This window comes from Malus sylvestris, chromosome 4 (assembly GCF_916048215.2).
Source record: "Malus sylvestris chromosome 4, drMalSylv7.2, whole genome shotgun sequence".
Lineage (NCBI taxonomy): Eukaryota > Viridiplantae > Streptophyta > Magnoliopsida > Rosales > Rosaceae > Malus > Malus sylvestris.
The window spans coordinates 23,046,969-23,068,172 of NC_062263.1; the positions used below are offsets into that span (position 1 = coordinate 23,046,969).

At 34.9% G+C, this 21,204-nt stretch overlaps 1 protein-coding gene and 2 pseudogenes across 4 annotated transcripts; all 3 read right to left on the minus strand.

The window, feature by feature from the left end:
• Nucleotides 1-165: 165 nt before the first annotated feature.
• LOC126619136 (PHD finger-like domain-containing protein 5A) lies at nucleotides 166-20,510 on the minus strand. 4 transcript variants are annotated; one of them, XR_007621973.1, is made up of 3 exons: nucleotides 4,014-4,143; nucleotides 263-2,955; nucleotides 166-180 (listed from the first exon to the last, which is right to left on the minus strand). XR_007621973.1 is itself a non-coding variant. In XM_050287410.1 (2 exons), exon 2 carries the CDS (start codon nucleotides 2,949-2,951, stop codon nucleotides 2,619-2,621), a length of 333 nt encoding a protein of 110 aa, XP_050143367.1. In that variant the 5' UTR covers nucleotides 2,952-2,955; nucleotides 20,372-20,510; the 3' UTR covers nucleotides 2,326-2,618. The 4 variants fall into 4 exon arrangements, 3 of the variants coding, with proteins under 3 accessions (XP_050143367.1, XP_050143366.1, XP_050143368.1); XM_050287410.1 differs by lacking the exons at nucleotides 166-180; nucleotides 4,014-4,143 and adding an exon at nucleotides 20,372-20,510 and having other exon boundaries at nucleotides 2,326-2,955; XM_050287409.1 differs by lacking the exon at nucleotides 166-180 and having other exon boundaries at nucleotides 2,326-2,955; nucleotides 4,014-4,149.
• Nucleotides 6,495-12,463, minus strand: LOC126619122 (probable LRR receptor-like serine/threonine-protein kinase At3g47570; annotated as a pseudogene).
• On the minus strand, nucleotides 18,744-20,376 carry LOC126619134 (PHD finger-like domain-containing protein 5A; annotated as a pseudogene).
• Nucleotides 20,511-21,204: the final 694 nt, after the last annotated feature.

Below are 21,204 nucleotides of genomic sequence, written 5' to 3' on the forward strand. Positions count from 1 at the left end.
CACACCTTCATTGACATCATTTGGGGGTAGGGCTTCATTATGAAATAATCTTCCACGTTGTTGATTCGCATCGGTTCCCCACCTCGGACAATCCTTGAGGAAGTTCCAAGCATGATGCAACTTAAAAGCTTGATTTTTTGGTGTAGTTCTTGTCTTGTAAATTGTCATTGCTTTGTCACCCTATGCAACAAATACATAAAAACAATTAGTTGCAAAATACTATTATGTACATGACAACTAAAATATCAACAAAGAAACTCACAATTTCTGAGGCGCCCCTTCCACTGGGCATGTCAACCATGGCTCTCTCCAATCTTCCCTTCCACAAAGTGCACGCTTTGTTGATAATCTTCCACCGATCATAAACACCACCAACTTCCTTTCGACCGGCGTTGGAATTTTCATGGAACTTATCAACGATTTTACTCCACAAAACCTTTCTATTTTGATTGGTGCCAATGGCACCATCTTCGCTAACATAAATCCATGCCAAACATAAAACAATATCTTCGTCAAAGGTCTAATTACGACCTCTAACATGCTCTTTTGCCATCTTGAAAATTTTGGAAATGAGAAGAAATGGTATAAAGAAAAATTGGAAGAATTGTAGGAGAAAAGTAAGTTTGTGTGGATGTTTGAACAAATACATAGGTATTTATAGAGTTTTTGGTTGAATTTTAAGTTAAATAATTTTTTAAAATTATTCTAGCCGTTGGATTTAAATTTGGACCGTTAGATCTTTTTTTTTACAGTTAGATTTGATTATATTCGATCTAAGCCGTTGGATTCAATAAATACATAAATATAAAACTAAAAAAAAAAATTGAACCTGGACCGTTGGATTAACCAATGGCCCATTTAAACGTAGCCGTTAGATTACAAAAAGTAGCCATTGGGCTACTTATTGCACTGATAGGCGGGGGAACACCCCCACATGGGATTGTTGGGTTTCTGAAAATGCCTAGCGCGTGAAGCGCGTAGGCGAGTAGGGAAAGGGAACTGGGCTTCACAGCCCTGGTTTCAGTCTTAGTTGGTCGGGCTCATTTTGCTTTGTGGCCTAAAACTGGGCTGGTATTTGACCCTCAAATGAGTTTTAGGTTTTAGGTTAATTTTGGGTCATGGGTTGGAGTGGATTTTTGGAGGGGGGGAAGGGAAAATTTTAGGTTATAAGTCACAATTGGAGATGGTCTAAGGGAGGGAGGCTGAGTTAGGCCATACAATGTGTTAGTCACCAACTAGGTATTAAACTCAACACAAATTTAATACATTATCGTCATTCATGTGAGTCAAACTAAAAAGATCTCACTTACACATTAAGAGCAATACTACTAAACCGTAGTTCTAAACTTCTAAGTAATTGATGATTATAGTGAAGTTGAAGGGTAGGTGACAAATTTTCATTGACTTTTACTGATGACAGAAATTGGTTGCCATGAGATATATTCAGCAACAAAATATATTCAGCAACAAGCTGCTGCTGAACAGATATTTTTGTTAAAATTGGTTCATGACGTGTTCCAGTTGCTGGAAGTGATGATCTTTCAAGAGATGCTGGTGTTGCCAATTGGCAATTTTGACCAGCCAATGATTGTACTGGGGACTGCTACGTGGCATGGGACATAAAATTTGGTTGTTCTTATCGGACGGATCCCTTTCCACCTAATTCATCTAGTCCGGAATCTGAACCGTTGAAATTTGATTCAACCACTACAAATAAGAGCCCCTTTAAAAGTGATAATAAATGTAACCGTTAAATCAAATTTCAACCGGATCCCTTTCCGTTCATATCACCTCAACAGGTCTCTACTTTTTTTTTTTTTGTACATGAAGCGGGAAAGCCAATGAGGTTTGATGTCACAACCAACAATATAACTATTTCTTAATTATTTATCCTCCGTTCGTAAATTTATGGGTGCTTCAATTTGTCGTACACGTCATAATGATTTTTATTTTACTATAGACGTAATATATGTATACGTACATATTGAAATATATGGTTTTTCAATAACCTTATAGAGCTTGATCAAAATCTGAATGGTTGGTATCAAAATCTGTATGGTTGGATCATCTACCAAAGGTGCACATCTGTAGAGCGTAAGTTTCAAATCGCATTGTATACAGGTGTTTTTTCTTTTGACTACCCTAATCTACAGGAAAGGGATCGAATTCTGGAGCAAAAGGTCGGAAAAGACACGCTATCTGGCCAAAATCACTAAGCGGAATGAATTAAATTGAGATTTTGAAAGACCATTAACCAACAAGCAATCTTTAGCAGAATCCCTTCGCAACTTCAGTAGAAGATAAAAAGGAAATGACAAGTTGAGATAATTAACATAAAATCACATATTTAAAATTGGATTAACAAAGCTCCAAGTATAATGAGGAGTTCAACCATCCATAGATGGATGCCACAGACTAACAACAAAGATTACGAGGGAGAATTACCGAATGAGAGTAGGTTGGAAATATATTGAACGAGAAAATAGAAGAGTCAAGCATACGAGCAGGAATAAGCAAGCTTCCTAAGAAAAATACCTGATTGTAATATAGCCTAAGCCTCAATGATGAACACAACAAAATGATTTCCGGAAGCTAAACAAAACTCGACCTGCTAAAGATCATCTTTTCTTGAAACCATACTTTTTCCGTTCATAGAACAGATCTGTTTTGGCACTTCCCAGATTCACAATTTTCGGACAGCCATCTCTATCTTTCTCCTGCTGAGTACACTCTTTGCAGTAATAAGCATCAGAAATTCCAACCCCTCCACAGATAACACACCTTCCCTGGAAAGATCCATAGTTGCACTCATCGCAAACCCGAACAAGCGTGCAAGGACGCACATAAGAGTCACAAATTACACACTTACCGTCGCACTTCTCACACAACCTTCCAATAGCTATTCCAGGTTGCTTCCGGCACATAATCAGGTCAGGATGATGCTTCGCCATGTTCCTGCAACAACAGGGTAAAGTAAGATACTGTCCAACAGAGAGAATAGAGCCAAATCGCAGTAGAAACAGAATCCAAACAATAAAAAACAGATAAAAGAGATAAAAGAGCAAATATAATCGAAGTTGGAACGAAGATAATTGAGTCCTTTGGAAAGAAACCCAAAAGGAAACTCTGACTCTGAGAATATATTGATAAAATCTGAATACATTCATAGCCTATTGATACTAGAGGACAGCAGCCTAGAATTCCCAATCCTTTTTTTCCTAAGAAATCCTTATTCTACTAGGAACTACGAAATTAAAATTTAATCCTATTCCTACTAAATAAATCATAATCCTATAAATAAAGACTCCACAGAACATAAAGGAAAACATGAAAAACTCCCAAATTAACTAGAACCCTAGCCAGCTACGTAGATAGCGGACTCACTTAGCTTTCGGGAGCCCCTCAGAATATGCTCTTGCATCTTCTACAAATTCAAAATTTCAAGACTAACCCAATTTGCAAATCTGCATAATTTAAACAATTTCATGCCAAATTGCAAGGTGCTTATATTCACAAATCACGAAACTGACGCCAAATCGATCAGCTATGAATATTTGCAAACTCTTTTACAACTATACACAAAAATAATAAAAGCGGTTTACTTTTGTAACACCAATTCATGAGGGGTAAGGACTAACAAAGAATGTAAATTCAAGAAAATGTGCAATTTCATCATCAATGAAAAGCAGTTCATTGGCCCATAAGTACAAAAACAGAAAACACCCACAAAAATCCAATTTTTTTTTAATTTCTAATTACTCGTTCAACTTCTGAGCGCTTGCGATATTGCCTAATTCCCATCACAGAAAACTAGTTGTGGGATTTAAAAAGGCTGTGTAAATAGATGAAACGATTCATGAATTGAACAGAAAAGGAACCCTAAAACGGCTAATCGAATGCGCATTCGGCTAGAAATTTAAATTTCAGATGGAAAAAATTCAAAATTAAGCAGCAGTTTCTACATACGCGAAAGCTAGAGAGGAAGAACGAGTAGCTAAAGGACCGATGCTTACCGAAGATAGCTGGGGAGGACTCGGACGAAGGGCTGCTACTGTATGAGAGATGAGAGCACAAATGACACAGAGAATCGAATAGGGCTAATGTTTTGTTTTCTTTTAAGTTTCAATTAAAAATTCATACAACAATTTCAGTTTTTTTTTCTTAGAGTAAATTGTACAAATGGTCCCTCAACTTTAATCAAATTGGAGCAATGGTCCCTCAACTAAAAATCTATTACCATTGGTCCCTCAACTTATCAAAATGTGTAGCTATAGTCCTTTTCATCAATTTTGTCAAAATTTTGTCAAAATAAGCTATGTTGGAATGACCATTTATATAATTAGGGTCCCTTAACTCATCAAAGTGTATAATTATGGTTCTTTTCGTCAACTATGTCAAAAAATTTGTCAAAACGAGTTATATTGGAAGGACCATTGCTACAATTGAGTTAAAGTTAAAGGACCATTTCTCCACTTGAATTAAAGTTCAGGGATCAATGGTAATGAATTTTTAGTTGAGGGACCATAGCTGCACGTTTTGATAAGTTGAGGGACCAAAGGTAATGGATTTTTAGTTGATGGACCATTGCTCCAATTTGATTAAAGTTGAGGGACCATTTGTACAATTTCCTCTTTTTCTTATTTATTATTGGGTAGATGAATTTCACCTATCATGACTCTCACACTCGTTTTAATTTTGATAGTCAGATTAATGAATCAAACGAAAATAACTGACAAGATTTATCAAGTTGTGTGAAAATTAAAAAGTGTTTATGTATATAACTTCACTTTTATCAAAATGGCTTTATATAATTTAATAAAAAAAAACGCTTAATGAATTACTATAAATAATAACCAGCATATGGGCACACACAAAGTGTGAGAGAATTTTTTATTTTATTTTTGTTTTTGAAATAGAAGGAGAGAGGAAGATAGTGATAGAGAATGTGGGAGTAGAAAGTTTTTATTTTTTTTAATTTTTTTTAATTAGAGACATGTTAGGATTACATATATGTGAGGTTTTGAAAAGGAAAAAAAAACAAAATTTGGTTGTGTGAAATTACATTTCTGCCCCATATTTCTTATTCATGTTCTGTTTTAATTAGAGAGTTAAACTGGTAATTTCATACGGTTTTGATTGATAGTGAGTGTTTTATTAATTAGTAAAGATGACAATGAGTATTTTCTTAATTAGTAGAGATGACAAAAACAAGAGAGCGGTGGTGATAGTATTGTATATGAGTTTAGTTTGAGCGCGGTAACTATATCGTAAATAAGTTAAAGCTATTTCTTCATAAAATTTGTAATTGTCCTTATGATTAAAAAACGTTCATTAGATATTTTTGGGTAAAAATAAGTTGGTGAGGGATTTTTCATTAGTCTTATAATTTTTTATTTAGGAAAACTAATGAAAAGGGTTTGAAAACTTTGAGTTTTAACGATAAAGACAAAATAAAGGGTAAAGTGAACAGTATTAGGATTGACTTTTTAGTGTAAAAATGTGGTTTTTCATTAAAGTGAACAGTACCGGGAGCTTTTCGTTAAAGTTCCCTTTTTTATTTTTGTGGTGGGAGGGTAAATTGACACGATTAAATAGGACTCAAAACTAAAGCGAAAGTGGTAAAAATAAAAAGAAGGTCAAAAGTTAAGCATAATTAGTAAAAGGTATAGTATGTGAAGCACATGTATAATTTTACTAACATAATAATTTGAAAATTTGAGCATTTTTTTTATTTTAATATTTATTTAATCGATAATATGTTAAAAATATGGGTAAAAATTTGTGTATTTTATATGTATTATTGAAAGACATGTGAAAATAATATATTTTAATCGTGAAAAAAATATGTATTGTACTTGGAGTTTTAAAAAACATACAATTTAACGAATCATTAATACGTGTATAGAAAACAAAACTTGCTAAAATACGTATGTGCATTATATTAAGGATATTATATGTAAATTTACTGTGACAATGCTAACTATTTTGAGAATTGTTATTGATACTCACGTTCTTTTCTAATAAAACATATGGTAAGAAATGTTAGCAATTTTCATTTTTAATTTATTGTTTTGTTTTATACAAAAACGATTTTATGGAGTGGAAAATCGATCCTAGAACTTCAACTACAACGAAAAAAATGCTCTAACTTGAGCGTCCCCTTCACTCCAAACCCTTTGTACTAAACCTTAATGTTAAGCTCTCACCATCACGTAACTTTCGGCTCTTACTATTCACCTCTCTCGCACTCCTAACACCATTTGCAAATTCTATCAAAGCTGTAGCAGTTTGTGACTACTTTTTGCAGAGTTAGCCATTCAACAAAGAGCATAAAAAAAATTATCCAACAAAAACCACTAATGATTAAAATTCTAAAAAGCACCACACATTAAAATTCGAAAGCTTCAAGTCATATAAGTAAAACACACCACAAACATCAACGAGACAAAATTCAAAGCGATAGCAAGAGAAAGAAAGCAAAAATAGAAAGAAAATTTTGGTGAGTAGAGAGTGGAAAATATTATTGATGAGTGATCATGTCCTTTCTCCTTTGGGCAGCATGCTTTGTCCTTTTCAAGTCTTCTTAAACTTTAAGGTACGAGTCTCTGATTGCGCTCATTTTTCTGACAACCACGTCCATCAGCATCCGCTCCCTTGGTGACATTGCACAACAAGAGAGTCCTATCTGCATCACTGAAACCAAGCATTCCTTTAATTTCATTGCTTTCACCGAGCCACCATTGTTACGTCTGGATGGAGTTTGTTCTCGCACTATGTCATTGTTGACATCACCATCTGTTTCGAGGTCGAGGATAATTGAATGGTCAACAACGTCCATGACATGGTCAGGCAAAGCCATGGGTACAAATTGGTAAATGCTTAGACCACCTTTAAACATGTCATTGGTAGGTCTTTTTCTTGTGAACATTTCCAGCAATAGTATCCCATAGCTGTAAACATCTCCAAGTGTGGAAACTTGGCCTCCTGTGCCGTACTCTGCTAGGACATACAATATGTCGTATGCAATTGACTATTAGAACAATATCTTCTTTATATTTATATGCTACTTATTTTCCAAGAAAAAAAAGGGCAGTAATGTATTTTTCATCAATAGAGATTAATTAGTTGATCTTTAGTGATAATTTACTAAGAACATAAAAAGGAAGTTAGAATAATAGAAACTCATACCTGGAGGAATGTAGCCTATAGAACCCTTGAGCTGAGATGACATTGTTTGACTGAATGAGGGGTCATCTGATGTTTCAAAGAGGAACCTTGCTAAACCAAAATCCCCAACATGAGCTACCATATCTTCATCAAGAAGTACGTTGCTTGGCTTTAAATCACAATGAATAATGGTTGTTTCACAATGGTGGTGGAGATAATCTAACCAGAAGCAACATCAATGGCAATGTTCAATCTTTGCATAAAACTCATTCTTTTACTTGGAGATTCCTTCTCATATCTTGGATACAACATTGAGTCTAGACTTCCATTTGTCATGAACTCGAAAACTAGACTTTTGAAGTCCTTGCCCAGGTTATCAATGCTTGAGCATGCAGTCATGATCTTGAGAAGATTACGGTGCCTTATACTCCTTAAACTTTGCATTCATCCATGAAACTCTTGGAAGCTCCTTGTTGTTGAAGGTTTAATACCTTAACAGCAACTACTGTTCCATCACTAGGAATTACCCCTTTATAAACAGAACCAAAACTTCCCAAACCAATAAGATTATCCAGAGAGAACCCGTTAGTTGATTCAACAAGTTGTGAGTAATAGACACCTAATTTCCAATCCTTATAAGAACGTGAAGTTGCAAGTCTATCTCTTGACCTTTTTAGCTTTGAACAAGCACCAAAGAAGCAAGATAAAGCAATTATGATTCCAAGTACACAGGCTATGGGGATGACTACTTTTGGGGAATGTAATCCTCGAGATGAGTGGTGTTTTTTTGGGGGGCATGGAGGTAGATGTAATTGTGGGATGCCATCACAAAGCCTATGATTCCCAAGAACAGAGACACCACTTACATTTGCAAAAATACCTTCTTTAGGCAACTCGCCCTCAAAATCATTATATGAAAGATTGAGATACTTGAGAGCACCAAGCTTGCCTATGAATTCAGGAATTTGACCAGACAAGTTGTTGCTTGAAAGATCAAGTTTTTCCAAGGCTTTTAAATCTTTAAGAGATTGAGGAATTGTTCCTTGAAACTTATTACCTTGCAAATACAAGTGCTCCAAACTAGCACAACTGCCGAGGCTGCTCGGGATTTCACCAGATAAATTGTTTCTTAATACATTTAGCTCCATGAGATGCACTAAATCACCCACTTCAAAGGGCAGTGGACCAGTCAAATAATTGTCAGACAGGTCTAAAGAAATTGAAAGGGTTGAAAGCTTCATAAGCATTTTAGGTATGGTGCCCGTAAGGTTGTTATTTGAAAGGTCAAGATCCAATAGGTTTTGGCAGTTTCCAAGACTTGGAGGTATACTTCCCTCAAACCCGTTAGACTCCATGTAGAGGTTTAACAATGAAGTCATGTTACCAAGGGAAGATGGGATTGACCCAGAAAATTGGTTAACATCCAAATACAGTTGCTCTAACTTCTTTAGCTTCCCAATTTCATCAGGGACAATACCGCCCAAATGGTTATGTTCTAATGCTAGAAAGGTCAAGTTTATAAGATTTCCAATGCCGTTAGGGAGGCTTCCATGTATAACATTTCCCCCCAGACTAAGATAATGAAGTTGGGTCGAAAGGTTGGCTATGGATCCCGGAATTCCTCCACCAAAATTATTAAAGCCAAGACCCAAATGCTCCAAACTAGTGCAATTAGCCAAGAAACTGAGAAAATTCAAGTCACCAACCTTCCTTTTTCCTAGTTGATTGCCTTCAACGCTTAACTTAACTAAGCTTCGCAAGCTTCCTAGACTTTCACCAGGGAGTGTCCCAGTAAGCCAATTCATACCAAGATCAAGCAATTGAAATCTAGAAGCATTGGAAAATGATGCAGGAATATTTCCTCTGAATTTGTTCATAAAGCAGTAAAATCCTACGAGATTAGGAAGCATAGTGCCGAGATTTGGTGGTAGCTCTCCATGCAACTGGTTGACAGAAACACTGATATAACGTATGGAAGAAATATTATAGATTCTAGATGGAACCATACCAGACAGATTATTCTCTGAAACTATGAGGCTATCCAAGCCTGTTATATGCGCAAGCTCAGTGGGTATGCTTCCTTGCAAATTATTGTCGCCAAGATGAAGTCTAGTCAAAGAAGAAAAGTTTCCTATCCAACCTGGGATGGTTCCACTGAGATTGTTACTTGAAAGCCTCAGATGAGTTAAACGCAACAATGAAATGAGTTGGATTGGAATTGACCCAGTAATCCCATTGACTTCAAGATTAAGCATTCTTAGTTGTGCGCAGTGCGATATATTAGTTGGAATTTTCCCGCTGAAAGAATTGCTAGACAGGTTGAGGTATTGCAAGCTTCTTAGACGACCTATTTCTTGAGGAATTTCACCATGAAACATGTTTTTTCCCAGGTTGAGTCTAGTGATGTAAGTAAGATTTCCAATGGAAGGTGGTAGGGAGCCTACCAATTTTTGAGCTTCTAGGTTCAACGTCAAGACTCTTTTGGTGGAACGGTGACAAGAAACCCCAAACCAACTGCAGATATCGGTGGAATGATTCCATGAGCTCATGACATTGAGAGGATCTCCAGTTATTCTTTTCTTGAAATCAAGCAAAGCCAAGCGGTCAGATTCGTTTCCAAGCAGAGTAGGGCTGTGAAGTGCTGCAGATTCCGGACATGTGATCATCCATAAAAGAATGAAACCATGCAGGAATTTCAATAAAACAAGCTTTCCATTGGTACGTGAATGCTCCATGTTTGCTCTAAATTGCACAGAGAAAATTAATCAGAACCCTTTTTTTAATTGAGATAGCAGCTGTGTCGACCAAATAATAAAGCTCACGCCGTGTCTTATAACTAAGGAATAACATAAGAGTCAGATCTACATAGTTCACAAAAGATAATCATTTGAGAGAAAAAAGACATTGTTTTTTTTTTTCGAAACACGAGAAAAAAAAAAAAGACTGTTTGGTACTAATGCACCCACTTTTTCTCCACAACTGTTTATATAGTCTCTTCAAAATGAAAAGTTATTCCCCATAACATACTTTGAGTTTTATAAAAAGACGTTTTGATGTAAGTGCTTCAATTTTAAATATTTTGAATCAAACATGTATACCTTTTAAAATTTTGATCAAACATTTTTCTACTAATTTTTAATTAAAAATTATGATTTTTATGAGATTTAATTTACCAATTAGTTCACAAATTAATATCACAAATCTCCTAAAACCACAACAAATATCCTATGTTATCTTATTATAATTCGTTTGAAAAGAATTTTTTTTAGCTCAACTAAACTTTTCTTTTTTGTTTTGTTTTTAATTCTCAAAATACATCAAATATCCTATTAACATACATTTATGAGATATAGCATGCACATATATTAAATATAACGTACCAATCATTTAGTACATTATTGGTACGTTATATAAATTTCATTCGGGTGCGTATTAGTATTTTGGTAAGTTATAAAATATTACTTTTGATACATTATGCAATTATTTATTTAGTACGCACCAAGTTATTAGTACTTTGTGTTATCCTTATTTGGTACGTACCAAGTTTTTGGTACGTTTTGTTATCCTTATTTTAATTATAAAAGAACTCTTATTTTTTTATTAGGTTAATCTCAATTTACTATCATGAAATTTCATGATTTTCAATATTTGGTACATAAAGTTTTTTTCATCTCAAAATCATAAGTCTTAATTTTGGGACAGTTTCGTACCTCTATTAAGTTGGTTATTAAGTCAGCCGTTAATTGATGACGTGCCGTCAATATGGATAATGACTAGACGCCATGTGTCAATATGGGCCCAAGTAAATATTAAGAACATAAAAAAAAAAAATTAAAATCAATTCATCAATGATTTTGTTTTCCAATTTACCTAAACGAACCAATTTTCCAAAATTTACACAAAACTCATCAAAATTGACCCCGTATTGCTTGGCAATACTCCGAATCAAATCAGATGCAGAGGCATCAGCCGCCAAGATCAAGTCGTGCTCAACGTCAACGAAATCGAGCACAACCTGCACATCCAGAGCTCCTTCAAAACCTTAAATCCCAACCAAATCAAATCACATTTCAACGCAATTGGAGTAATGATCTCTTAACTTTAACCCAATTGTAACAATGGTCTTTCGAACATAACTCATTTTGAAAAAATTCTAACAAAGTTGGAGAAAATGACTATAACTACACATTTTGATGAGTTGATGGACCCCAATTGTAACAATGGTCCTTCAAACATAACTTATTTTGACAAAATTCTAACAAAGTTGAAAAAAAAGACCATAACTATACATTTTGATGAGTTGAGGGACTAATGGTAATAGATTTTTAGTTGATGGACCATTGCTCCAATTTGATTAAAGTTGAGGGACCATTGCTACAATTTACTCATTAATTATATTTGTAGAACTCAATGAAGGAAAGAGCCGGATCCCTTCGACCAAATCCACCAAGTCCGGGGATCCAAGCCGTTGAAATTTGATCAAACGGTTATAGTTATTATACCTTTTAAAGGAGATCACTATTTATAGTCGTTGGATCAAATTTCCACGATCCGGATTCTCAAACTTGGTGGAATTGATGGAAGGGATCCGAGAGGATCCCTATCCCTCAATGAATACCTTTTATCTTAAACTTATATTTAATAATATCTATTTGATTTTTGGACTTCATTTTCTCAGAAAGAATCATATTTTGTTTATTTACTTACAAAATAGATTCATAAGGATCATATAAAGTTGAAGCTTAATGTATGAGAAGGAGAGAGGCAGATTACGTGCTGAATGGCATCATGAAAATCGTTCAAACAATATCGTGAAAGAGCACTCAACCTATGTTCAGAGGTTCTTCCAAATCATACATACTAAACAAAAATATCAAACAAAACAAAAACAAAACAAGCACTAATCACCTTTTTGTTTTTGTAACCTTTGGCCGCTACAGTAACGTTTGTGGGTGCCTATCCGTCACTAATCGCTTTACTCACCGTGCAGTTACGAATAAAGGGATGCTGACATAACTGTTGACTCCTTGTCTCGATTAATTGCAGTTCGTTACATACAGAAAAAAAGATTGAGAAATTTTGAAGGAGAAGAAAAGGCTTTGAAGGCAAAAGCTAGAAATGGAGTGTGGACTGTGAACTATCAACTAGAATGGGAAAGCAAAAGAATATGCTGAAACAGAGAAAGAGAGATGGGATTTAAATATGAGGGCAGAGTAAGGAGAGGAAGCAAAAGCAAGAGTTGTAATCGATGGTAATTAGTGGAGAGAAAATGTCATTGTTGGAGGCAAACCCACTCACATTTTCTCTTAATCTTTGTTGGCGGAAAACAATAATGTGTATGCATCATGGTATAGATTCAATCCCCACCGACCTCCTTCTCCGTCTAATATTTAACAATTTAACCCACTAACACTATCGTTTGTCTTATACAACAATATATATACACACACTAAAGGGGAGCGAATAAATTGATTGCGAATTCGTCATTCCTAAAATTCGAACCTAAGTCCTCTTGTAAGAAAAATATCAATGAACAGTGTTGCTATGTGACAAACATCTTTTCCTTTACCGCCGTGTCTTATACTTAAGGAAAAATGGAAGAGTTAGACCAACATATGTGCACAATATATGGGGTCTAGAGTGATAATAGGTGGAGACGAAAATGACATTGTTTGGTAATAATACACCAAATGCACTCACTTTTTCTTCGCTATTGTTTGTAGCCCTTTTAACACTATGGAGTTCTTGAGGGAGGGGCAAGTGGAAAGAGAATATGCAGAAAGAGAGAGAGAGAGAGAGATGTGGTAATCAATGGTAATTAGTGGAGAGAAAAATGTCATTGTTGGGGTCAAATGCACTCACATTTTCTCTTAATTTCATTGGCGGAAAGTAATAATACTTATACACCATGATGTGGATTTGATCTCCCCTCCCTCTAATATCGAACAATTTAACCCACTAAAACTATCGTTTCTCTAAAAACAAAAAAAAATTATACAACAATATATTAACACACTAGGAGGGGAGAATAATTTGTTGTAAACTTGTCATCCTTGAGATTCGAACTTAAGACTTCTCGTAAGAGAAATATAACTAAACAGTATTACTAAATGGCAAACATCTTTTCCTTTATCGCCTGTCTTATATTTAAGAAAAAAAATGGAACAGTCAGACCAACATCATCCACAACTTAATGGGTCTAGAGCATGGTCTAAAATATCCATAATATCCCGATATTTCCATCGAAATTTCCGTGTTTTTAGACTACCGATATTTTTTTGGATTACCGATATTTCTGATATCATCGATATTTTAGACCTTGCTAAGTCATTCATGTATCTTACCATGCAATGTATAAAGTGTAAAATATTGTACTAATTCATTATATATAAATGATTATAGTGTGTTTAAACTTCTTTCATTAATTACTACATATTTTCTATACTCACAATGTTTGCCAGCTCGCTATATAATCAACTTAAATCAGTTATATCTATTTCATTCCAATTTTTTGTAATAAACTAATAGATAATTGACTAAATAAACATCCTGCAAAGTTTCAATAAAAATTTCCAAGTTTTTCTTACAATTTCAGTGGTTTTTATTCAATTTTTATCGATATCGATAATATCCCGATATTTCCATCGAAATTTCCATGTTTTTGGACTACCGATATTTCCGATATCATCAATATTTTATACCTTGGTCTAGAGTGATAATTTATGGAGACAAAAATGACCTTGTTTGGTACTAATACACCACCTGCACCCACTTTTTCTCCAATACTGCTTCAGTGCTTCTTGTCCTTTTAAAATAGGAAACTTTAATGAATCACTTTTGGTACTGTTTACTTTTAACATAAAAAATATTTTTACCTTGAAAAGTCACTTCTAGTACTATTCACTTACACCTTTATTTTCTCATTTTCATTAAAATTAAAGTTTTTAAGGACTTTTTGTTAGTTTTCCTTTTAAAATACAAAACTTTTCTTTTCAATGTACCTTAAGTTTTATAATAAGTATATAATTCAATAAATTCTAGACACCAAACTAGCAATATGTAGAATAAGTATCCTCTTCGGATCCTCTTTGTGAGGATTTTGGAGATCCTCAAATCATGTGCGTTCGTTGTACAATATGCAGCCAGAAATCATTTTAAATATGTTTATTTTAAATTAAATATGAACAGTAACTGATAAAAACTAGTCGCATGATATACGATGAACATACATGATTTAAGAATCCCAAGAATCCTCACAAAGAGGATCTGAAGAGAATCCTCGTTCCAATATGTATGTAGTATGTAGAAGAATGGTAGAGAGTTAACTGTCCATTAAACTTGTGGCATTTGAGATAAGTTAACCCTGGAATTATGAGATTGGTTTATGAATTGACTTGTTAACTGAAAGTCTTCCCACTACACCGTAGAAGAAAGCATGACGACGGGTCACATTCGCAGCCCACTAAATTGTTGAATTTGAAAATAAGAAAAAGGATAAGGTTGTTGCTGCCAAAGAGAAGCACTTGGCGATATCTGAAACGTAACTATGTAAAGTATCTCAAATAAATAAGGCCTTTTTTTTTTTTAATGTGATAAAAACTTATACGTCTTTTTTACTTTGTTATATGATCTAAAATTTTAAGTAATTTGTTGTATTACGTTCTCACTAGATCCCCTTCAAGATTATTTTGGATATTAGATTATTTCGGATATTTTAACTTCCCACTCGATCCCTTTCAAGATTATTTTGAACATTTTAAGGTTATTTCGGACATTTCAACTCTTTTTTTTAATGGATATGATTGACCACATTGAATTAATTCTCAAAGCTTGTAATTAGTTAAACTCTACATTAGCGAGCCTAATATACCTTTTTAGTAGTCTACAAGTCGCATATTTTTTTTACTAGCCTAAAATTAGTCACTTATTCTTAATTATGAATTCATGTTCTTGTTTTTCTCGGTTAAGTGTGGTTTGGTATGCAACACTTGCGGCAGTGGTAAGTGGAAAAACATAGCGAAGTGGAAGAAACCATAGTCAAAACATTCTCTGGTCGGGACTTTTCTGGGGCTGGTGGGCATTGAACATTCTCTGGTCGCATTAATCTAGCCTCTTTATCTGTGGGTGTTGTTGAAGTTGCTTCTTCCGATTTTTCTTTGCTTTTGGTTTTGATCAGCTTCACTGAGGTTAAATCCATCTTGATGACTAAAATCAGCTAAAATGTACACTACTGCACGACAAACAAACGCACGGAGGCAATTGAAACGCAAAGTACGTTGCCAAGGAAATTAAAGGTGGTTTTGTTGAGATCAATATTAAGGCCTATATTTATACAAGTGTGTTCATCGGCTGTTTCTAGCTTTTCTCACTTGCCAGCGGCTGTTTCTAGCTTTTCTCTCCCTGGCCAGTGGCTGTTTTTGGCTTTCCAGTGGCTTTACCTAGCCTTGCCGCACCCTATTTATAAATATAGGGCGTGGTTTGCATGCCTATTTTATTATTAAGTTTCATGTTCTTATGGAATAGGAAAGTACACTTTCATTCCTTTTCCAATGTATGTTCGAGGATTCCCAATCTAATTGTACAAGGAAACTTTGATTCTTTCCTAGTCCTTTTAGGAGAAGAATCGGTGCTCCTTTAATTTCCCTAATACAATCCTAAACAAAATACGACATTAACTATGACCAGCCAAAATCCTAACACATGATTGGTCAGCCCTACCTATATTACAAAGATGATACAAATGTGGTAAGTGTAGCATTTCTCTATTAAGTTTAGAAAATCATGAATTTGTCATCTCATCCTAACTCCGTTAAAGTTTTCCATCCAAAATAAGTCATGTGCCTTGCACATGACTTATTTTCAAGTTTATTTTGGATATTTCAACTTCCCACTCGATCCCCTTCAAGATTATTTTGGACATTTTAAGGTTATTTCTAGACATTTCAACCCTTTTTTTTAATGGATATGATTGACCACATTGAATTTTCAAAGCTTGTAATTAGTTAAACTCTATGTTAATGTACCTTTTTAGTAGTTCACCATAAGTTTTTCAAACGAGCATGACATATTTTTTTACTAGCTAATTCACCCTTAAAATTCGAACGTAAGACCTCTTGTAAGAGAAATATCTCTAAACGATATTACTAACTAACAAAAGACTTTTCCTTTAGTATACCTTTAGTTTTACGAGCTAACCAACCCAATCTAAGTCTAGGCACTAAACGAGCCATTTTCAAAGAGGGGTGGCCGAGGACTTGGAATAAAGCAATCATCAACTCGGAAATTTTCATGAGAAGTAGTGGAAGTGGATGCATAATAAAATTAGTCACTTATTCTTCTTTAATTATGAATTCATGTTCATGTTTTTCTCGGTTAAGTGGAAGAAAGCAGAGACGATGGGTCGCATTCACTCGCACCCTACTAGGCCACTATCTTAGTGCTCTTGGGTGCCTTTCCCATCCTATTACCTATGAGATATATAATACTTAATTAGGAAGTGTTATTGACCTCTGGCAATCACATAACTTTGCACAAAACACTCGAGTAACTTACACTAATGGTTGCTAGTATTACACAAAAAGAGACAAACACAGAAGAATAATTCAATAATTCTGAATCTCAGATGGGAAGCTAATAGATTCAAATGAAGTGAATGGTGGAGGCACATTATCACCCTAGCAAAAGATGTAAATCAAATGACTCTGTGAGGAGATCAAAAACTGATATCAGACATCCAGAGAACAGAACATCTTTATGACGGGGCAACACGTCTCAAGGCGGCAAAGTGGAGGGATTGTGTGAAGCCAAGTCATCGTTTTGGGTTTGAGGAGTGGGTAGGGTTAAACCCTCGGGGGAGAGTGTCTTTCTTAAAAGGCAATGTTTTGCATTGATTAAACGGTGCAGTTTTTTATTTAAATGATTAAAGAGGGCGAGAAAGTTCAAAACTATTACAATAATGAGTAGATGGAGTTTTAAACTCATGATGCATAGGAGGTTGGTGGCGACTGGTGGCAGGTGGGGGTGGGGGGACTCATGCAAGTTGTAGAAATGGCTTAAGTACAAAAATGAGTGAAGGTCGGTTTGGTAGCTCGGCTTATACATGACTATTTCGACTAAAAAGGGAACTAGTGTTCTGGTTGTTGTAATTTAGAGCATGTATAGAGGGACAGGAACTTTTGGTGTTCCATATTATGTCTTCAAGTCTTGTATGGAGGAGGTAAACTTATCCACAGCGAGATGTACATGTGACGCTATGATGAAACAATCACACATTTTTATGTGTCTTATCTCTTCCACATGACAGTATATGAATTTGAGGTAGCATTTATGTTGCATGAAAAATCTTTTTTGAGACCACGATACTTTTATTAACCATAGTCATTAGTGATGACATGGTTACTTAGTAATGAAGAATATAGTTAGTTGAAATGTGTTGGTAGGTTGTCATAAGGATAAGATTGGTTAGTATAGTTAGAAGGGTATTATTGTAATTAGGTTATATGGCTATATAAGGGATTGTATAGCTATCATTTCTTTAAGTTCTTTTGTATACATTTTCTCCATTTAATCGATACAATCTTTCTGGTTTTCTCTCTATCATCTTTCTCTTCCACTGTACCATTTCTTCATCTTTACAATGTAGTTAATAACTTTACGTCTAAGCAGAGAGGATAATCTATTCTAAGAGAAAAGGCTGAGTTAGGTCATTTAATAGATCACTCACTTACTAGGTATCACCTAAACCACAGTTCCAAGTGATTGCGAATTGCAATGAAGTTGAAGGGAAGGTGACAAAATTTCCTCGGCTTTTACTGATGACAGAATTTGGCTGCCATGAGATATATTCAGCAACAAGCTGCTGCTGAATTGACATTTTTGTTAAAATTGGTTCATGACGTGTTCCAGTTGCTGGAAGTGATGGGATGCTGGTGTTGCCAATTGGCAATTTGACCCACCAATGATTGAAAAGGGGACTGCTACGTGTCATGGGACATAAAATTTGGTTGTCCTTATCACCTCAACAAGTCTCTAACTTTTTTTTTTTACATAAAGCGGGAAATCCAATGAGGTTTGATGTCACGATTAACAATATAACTATTTCTTAATTATTTATCCTCATTCGTAAATTTACGAGTGCTTCAGTTTGCTGTATACGTCAGAATGATTTGTATTTTACCATAAACATAATATACATATATGTACATATTGAAATATACGGTTTTTCAATAACCGTATAGAGCTTGATCGAAATCTGAATGGTTGGTATCGAAATCTGTATGGTTGGATCATCTACCAAAGGTGTTCATCTGCAGAGCAGAAGTTTCGGATCGCATTGTATACCGGGGTTTTTTCTGTTTACTACCATAATGTACAGGAAGGGGATCGAATTCTGGAGCAAAAGGTTGGACAAGACACACTATCTGGCCAAAATCACTAAGCGGGATGAATTCAATTGAGATTTTGAAGGATTTTGAAAGAGTATGGCATTGACATACTGAACCATTAACCAACAAGCAATCTTTAGCAGAATCCCTTCGCAACTTCAGTAGAAGATAAAAGGAAATGCCAAGTTGAGATAATTAACATAAAATCGCATATTTAAAATTGGATTAACAAAGCTCCAAGTACACTGAGGAGTTCAAACATCCATAGATGGATGCCACAGATTAACTACAAAGATTACGACGGAGATTTACTCAAGTCATAAATTACTTCACTAGACTAGCCACACAGAATGAGAGTAGGTTGGAAATATATCGAATGAGAAAATACAAGCAGTAATAAGCAAGCTTCCTAAGAAAAATACCTGATTGTAATATAGCCTAAGCCTCAATGATGAACACAACAAAATAATTTCAGGAAGCTAAACGAAACTTGACCTGCTAAAGATCATCTTTTCTTGAAACCATACTTTTTTCCGTTCATAGAACAGATCTGTTTTGGCACTTCCCAGATTCACAATTTTCGGACAGCCATCTCTATCTTTCTCCTGCTGAGTACACTCTTTTTGCAGTAATAAGCATCAGAAATTCCAACCCCTCCACAGATAGCACACCTTCCCTGGAAAGATCCATAATTGCACTCATCGCAAACCCGAACAAGCGGGCAAGGACGCACATAAGAGTCACAAATTACACACTTACCGTCACTTCTCACACAACCTTCCAATAGCTATTCCAGGTTGCTTCCGGCACATAATCAGGTCAGGATGATGCTTCGCCATGTTCCTACAACAACAGGGTAAAGTAAGATGCTGTTCAACAGATAGAATAGTGCCAAATCGCAGTAGAAACAGAATACAAACAATAAAAAACAGATAAAAGAGATAAAAGAGCAATATAATCGAAGTTGGAACGAAGATAATTGAGTCCTATGGTAAGAAACCCAAGAGGAAACTCAGATTCTGAGAATATATTGATAAAATCTGAATACATTCATAGCCTATTTATACTAGAGGACAGCTTAGAATTCCCAATCCTTTTTTTTTTTCCTAAGAAATCCTTATCCTACTAGGAACTACCAAATTAAAATTTAATCCTATTCCTACTAAATACATCCTAATCCTATAAATAAAGACTACACAAAACATAAAGGAAAACATGAAAAACTACCAAATTAAGCCCCTCAGAATATGCTCTGCATCTTCTACAATTCAAAATTTCAAGACTAATCCAATTTGCAAATCTGCATAAGTTCAACAATTTCTTGCCAACTTGCAAGGTGCTTATATTCACAAATCACGAAACTGACGCCAAATCAATCAGCTACGAATATTTGCAAACTCTTGTAACAACAATTCATGAGAGTAAGGACTAACAAAGAATGTAAATTCAAGAAAATGTGCAATTTCATCATCAATGAAAAGCAGTTCATTGCCCCATAAGTACAAAAACACAAAAAACCCACAAAAATCCAATTTTTTCCAATTTTCATTTGTGTTTACTCTTTCAACTTCTGGGCGCTTGCGATATTGCCTAATTCCCATCACAGAAAACAAATTGTGGGATTTAAAAAGGCTGTGTAAATAGATGAAACGATTCATGAATTGAACAGAAAAGGAACCCTAAAACTGGTAATCGAATGCGCATTCGGCTAGAAATTTAAAGGAATTTCAGATGGAAAAAAAAATTCAAAATTAAGCAGCAGTTTCTACATACGCGAAAGCTAGAGAGGAAGAACGAGTAGCTAAAGGACCAATGCTTACCGAAGATAGCTGGAGAGGACTCGGATGAAGGGCTGCAACTGTATGAGAGATTAGAGCACAAATGGGGGATTGGCTGACAGAGAGAATCGGATACGGTTAATGTTTTGTTTTCTTATAAGTTTCAATTAAAATTTCACAACAATTTCAATTTCACAACAATTTCAATTTTTTTTTTCTTATTTATTATTGGGTAAATGAGGTCGCACTTGGTGCGATGGCAAGTGCCTTCGCCCATGAGAGGTAGGTCTCGAGTTCGAGACTTGGAAGCAGCCTCTCCATAAATGGGGGTAAGGCTAGCCGACATTCATCTCTCCCAGACCCTGCGTAAAGCGGGAGCCCTTGTGCACTGGGTACGACCTTTTTTATTTATTATTGGGTAAATGATTTTCACCTGACTTCCCACTCTTTTTAATTTTGATACTCAGATTAATAAATCAAACGAAAACAACTGACACTCGTGTGAAAATTAAAAAGTGTTTATTTTTATAACTTCACTTTTATGAAAGTGGCTTTATATAATTTAAAAAAAGACACTTAATGAATTACTATAAGTGATAATGACAAAAATAAGAGAGCGTGATGATAGTATCATCAATTAGTTTAGTTTGGGTGCGGTAGCCTTATTGTAAATAAGATATAGTTTAGGGTCATCAACAACTATTTCTTCATACAAATTTTAATTGTCTTTATGATTAAAAAAAGTTCATTAGATATTTTTGGATAAAAATAAGTTCGTGAGGCATTTTTCATTAATCTTATAATTTTTTATTTTTATGGTGGGAGGATAAATTGCCACGTTTTGATAGGACTCAAAAACTAAAATGAAAGTGGTA

Coding starts and splice junctions, on each gene's coding strand:
- LOC126619136 (XM_050287410.1), bottom strand. CDS start 2,951: ATGGCGAAGCATCATCCTGACCTGATTATGTGCCGGAAGCAACCTGGA.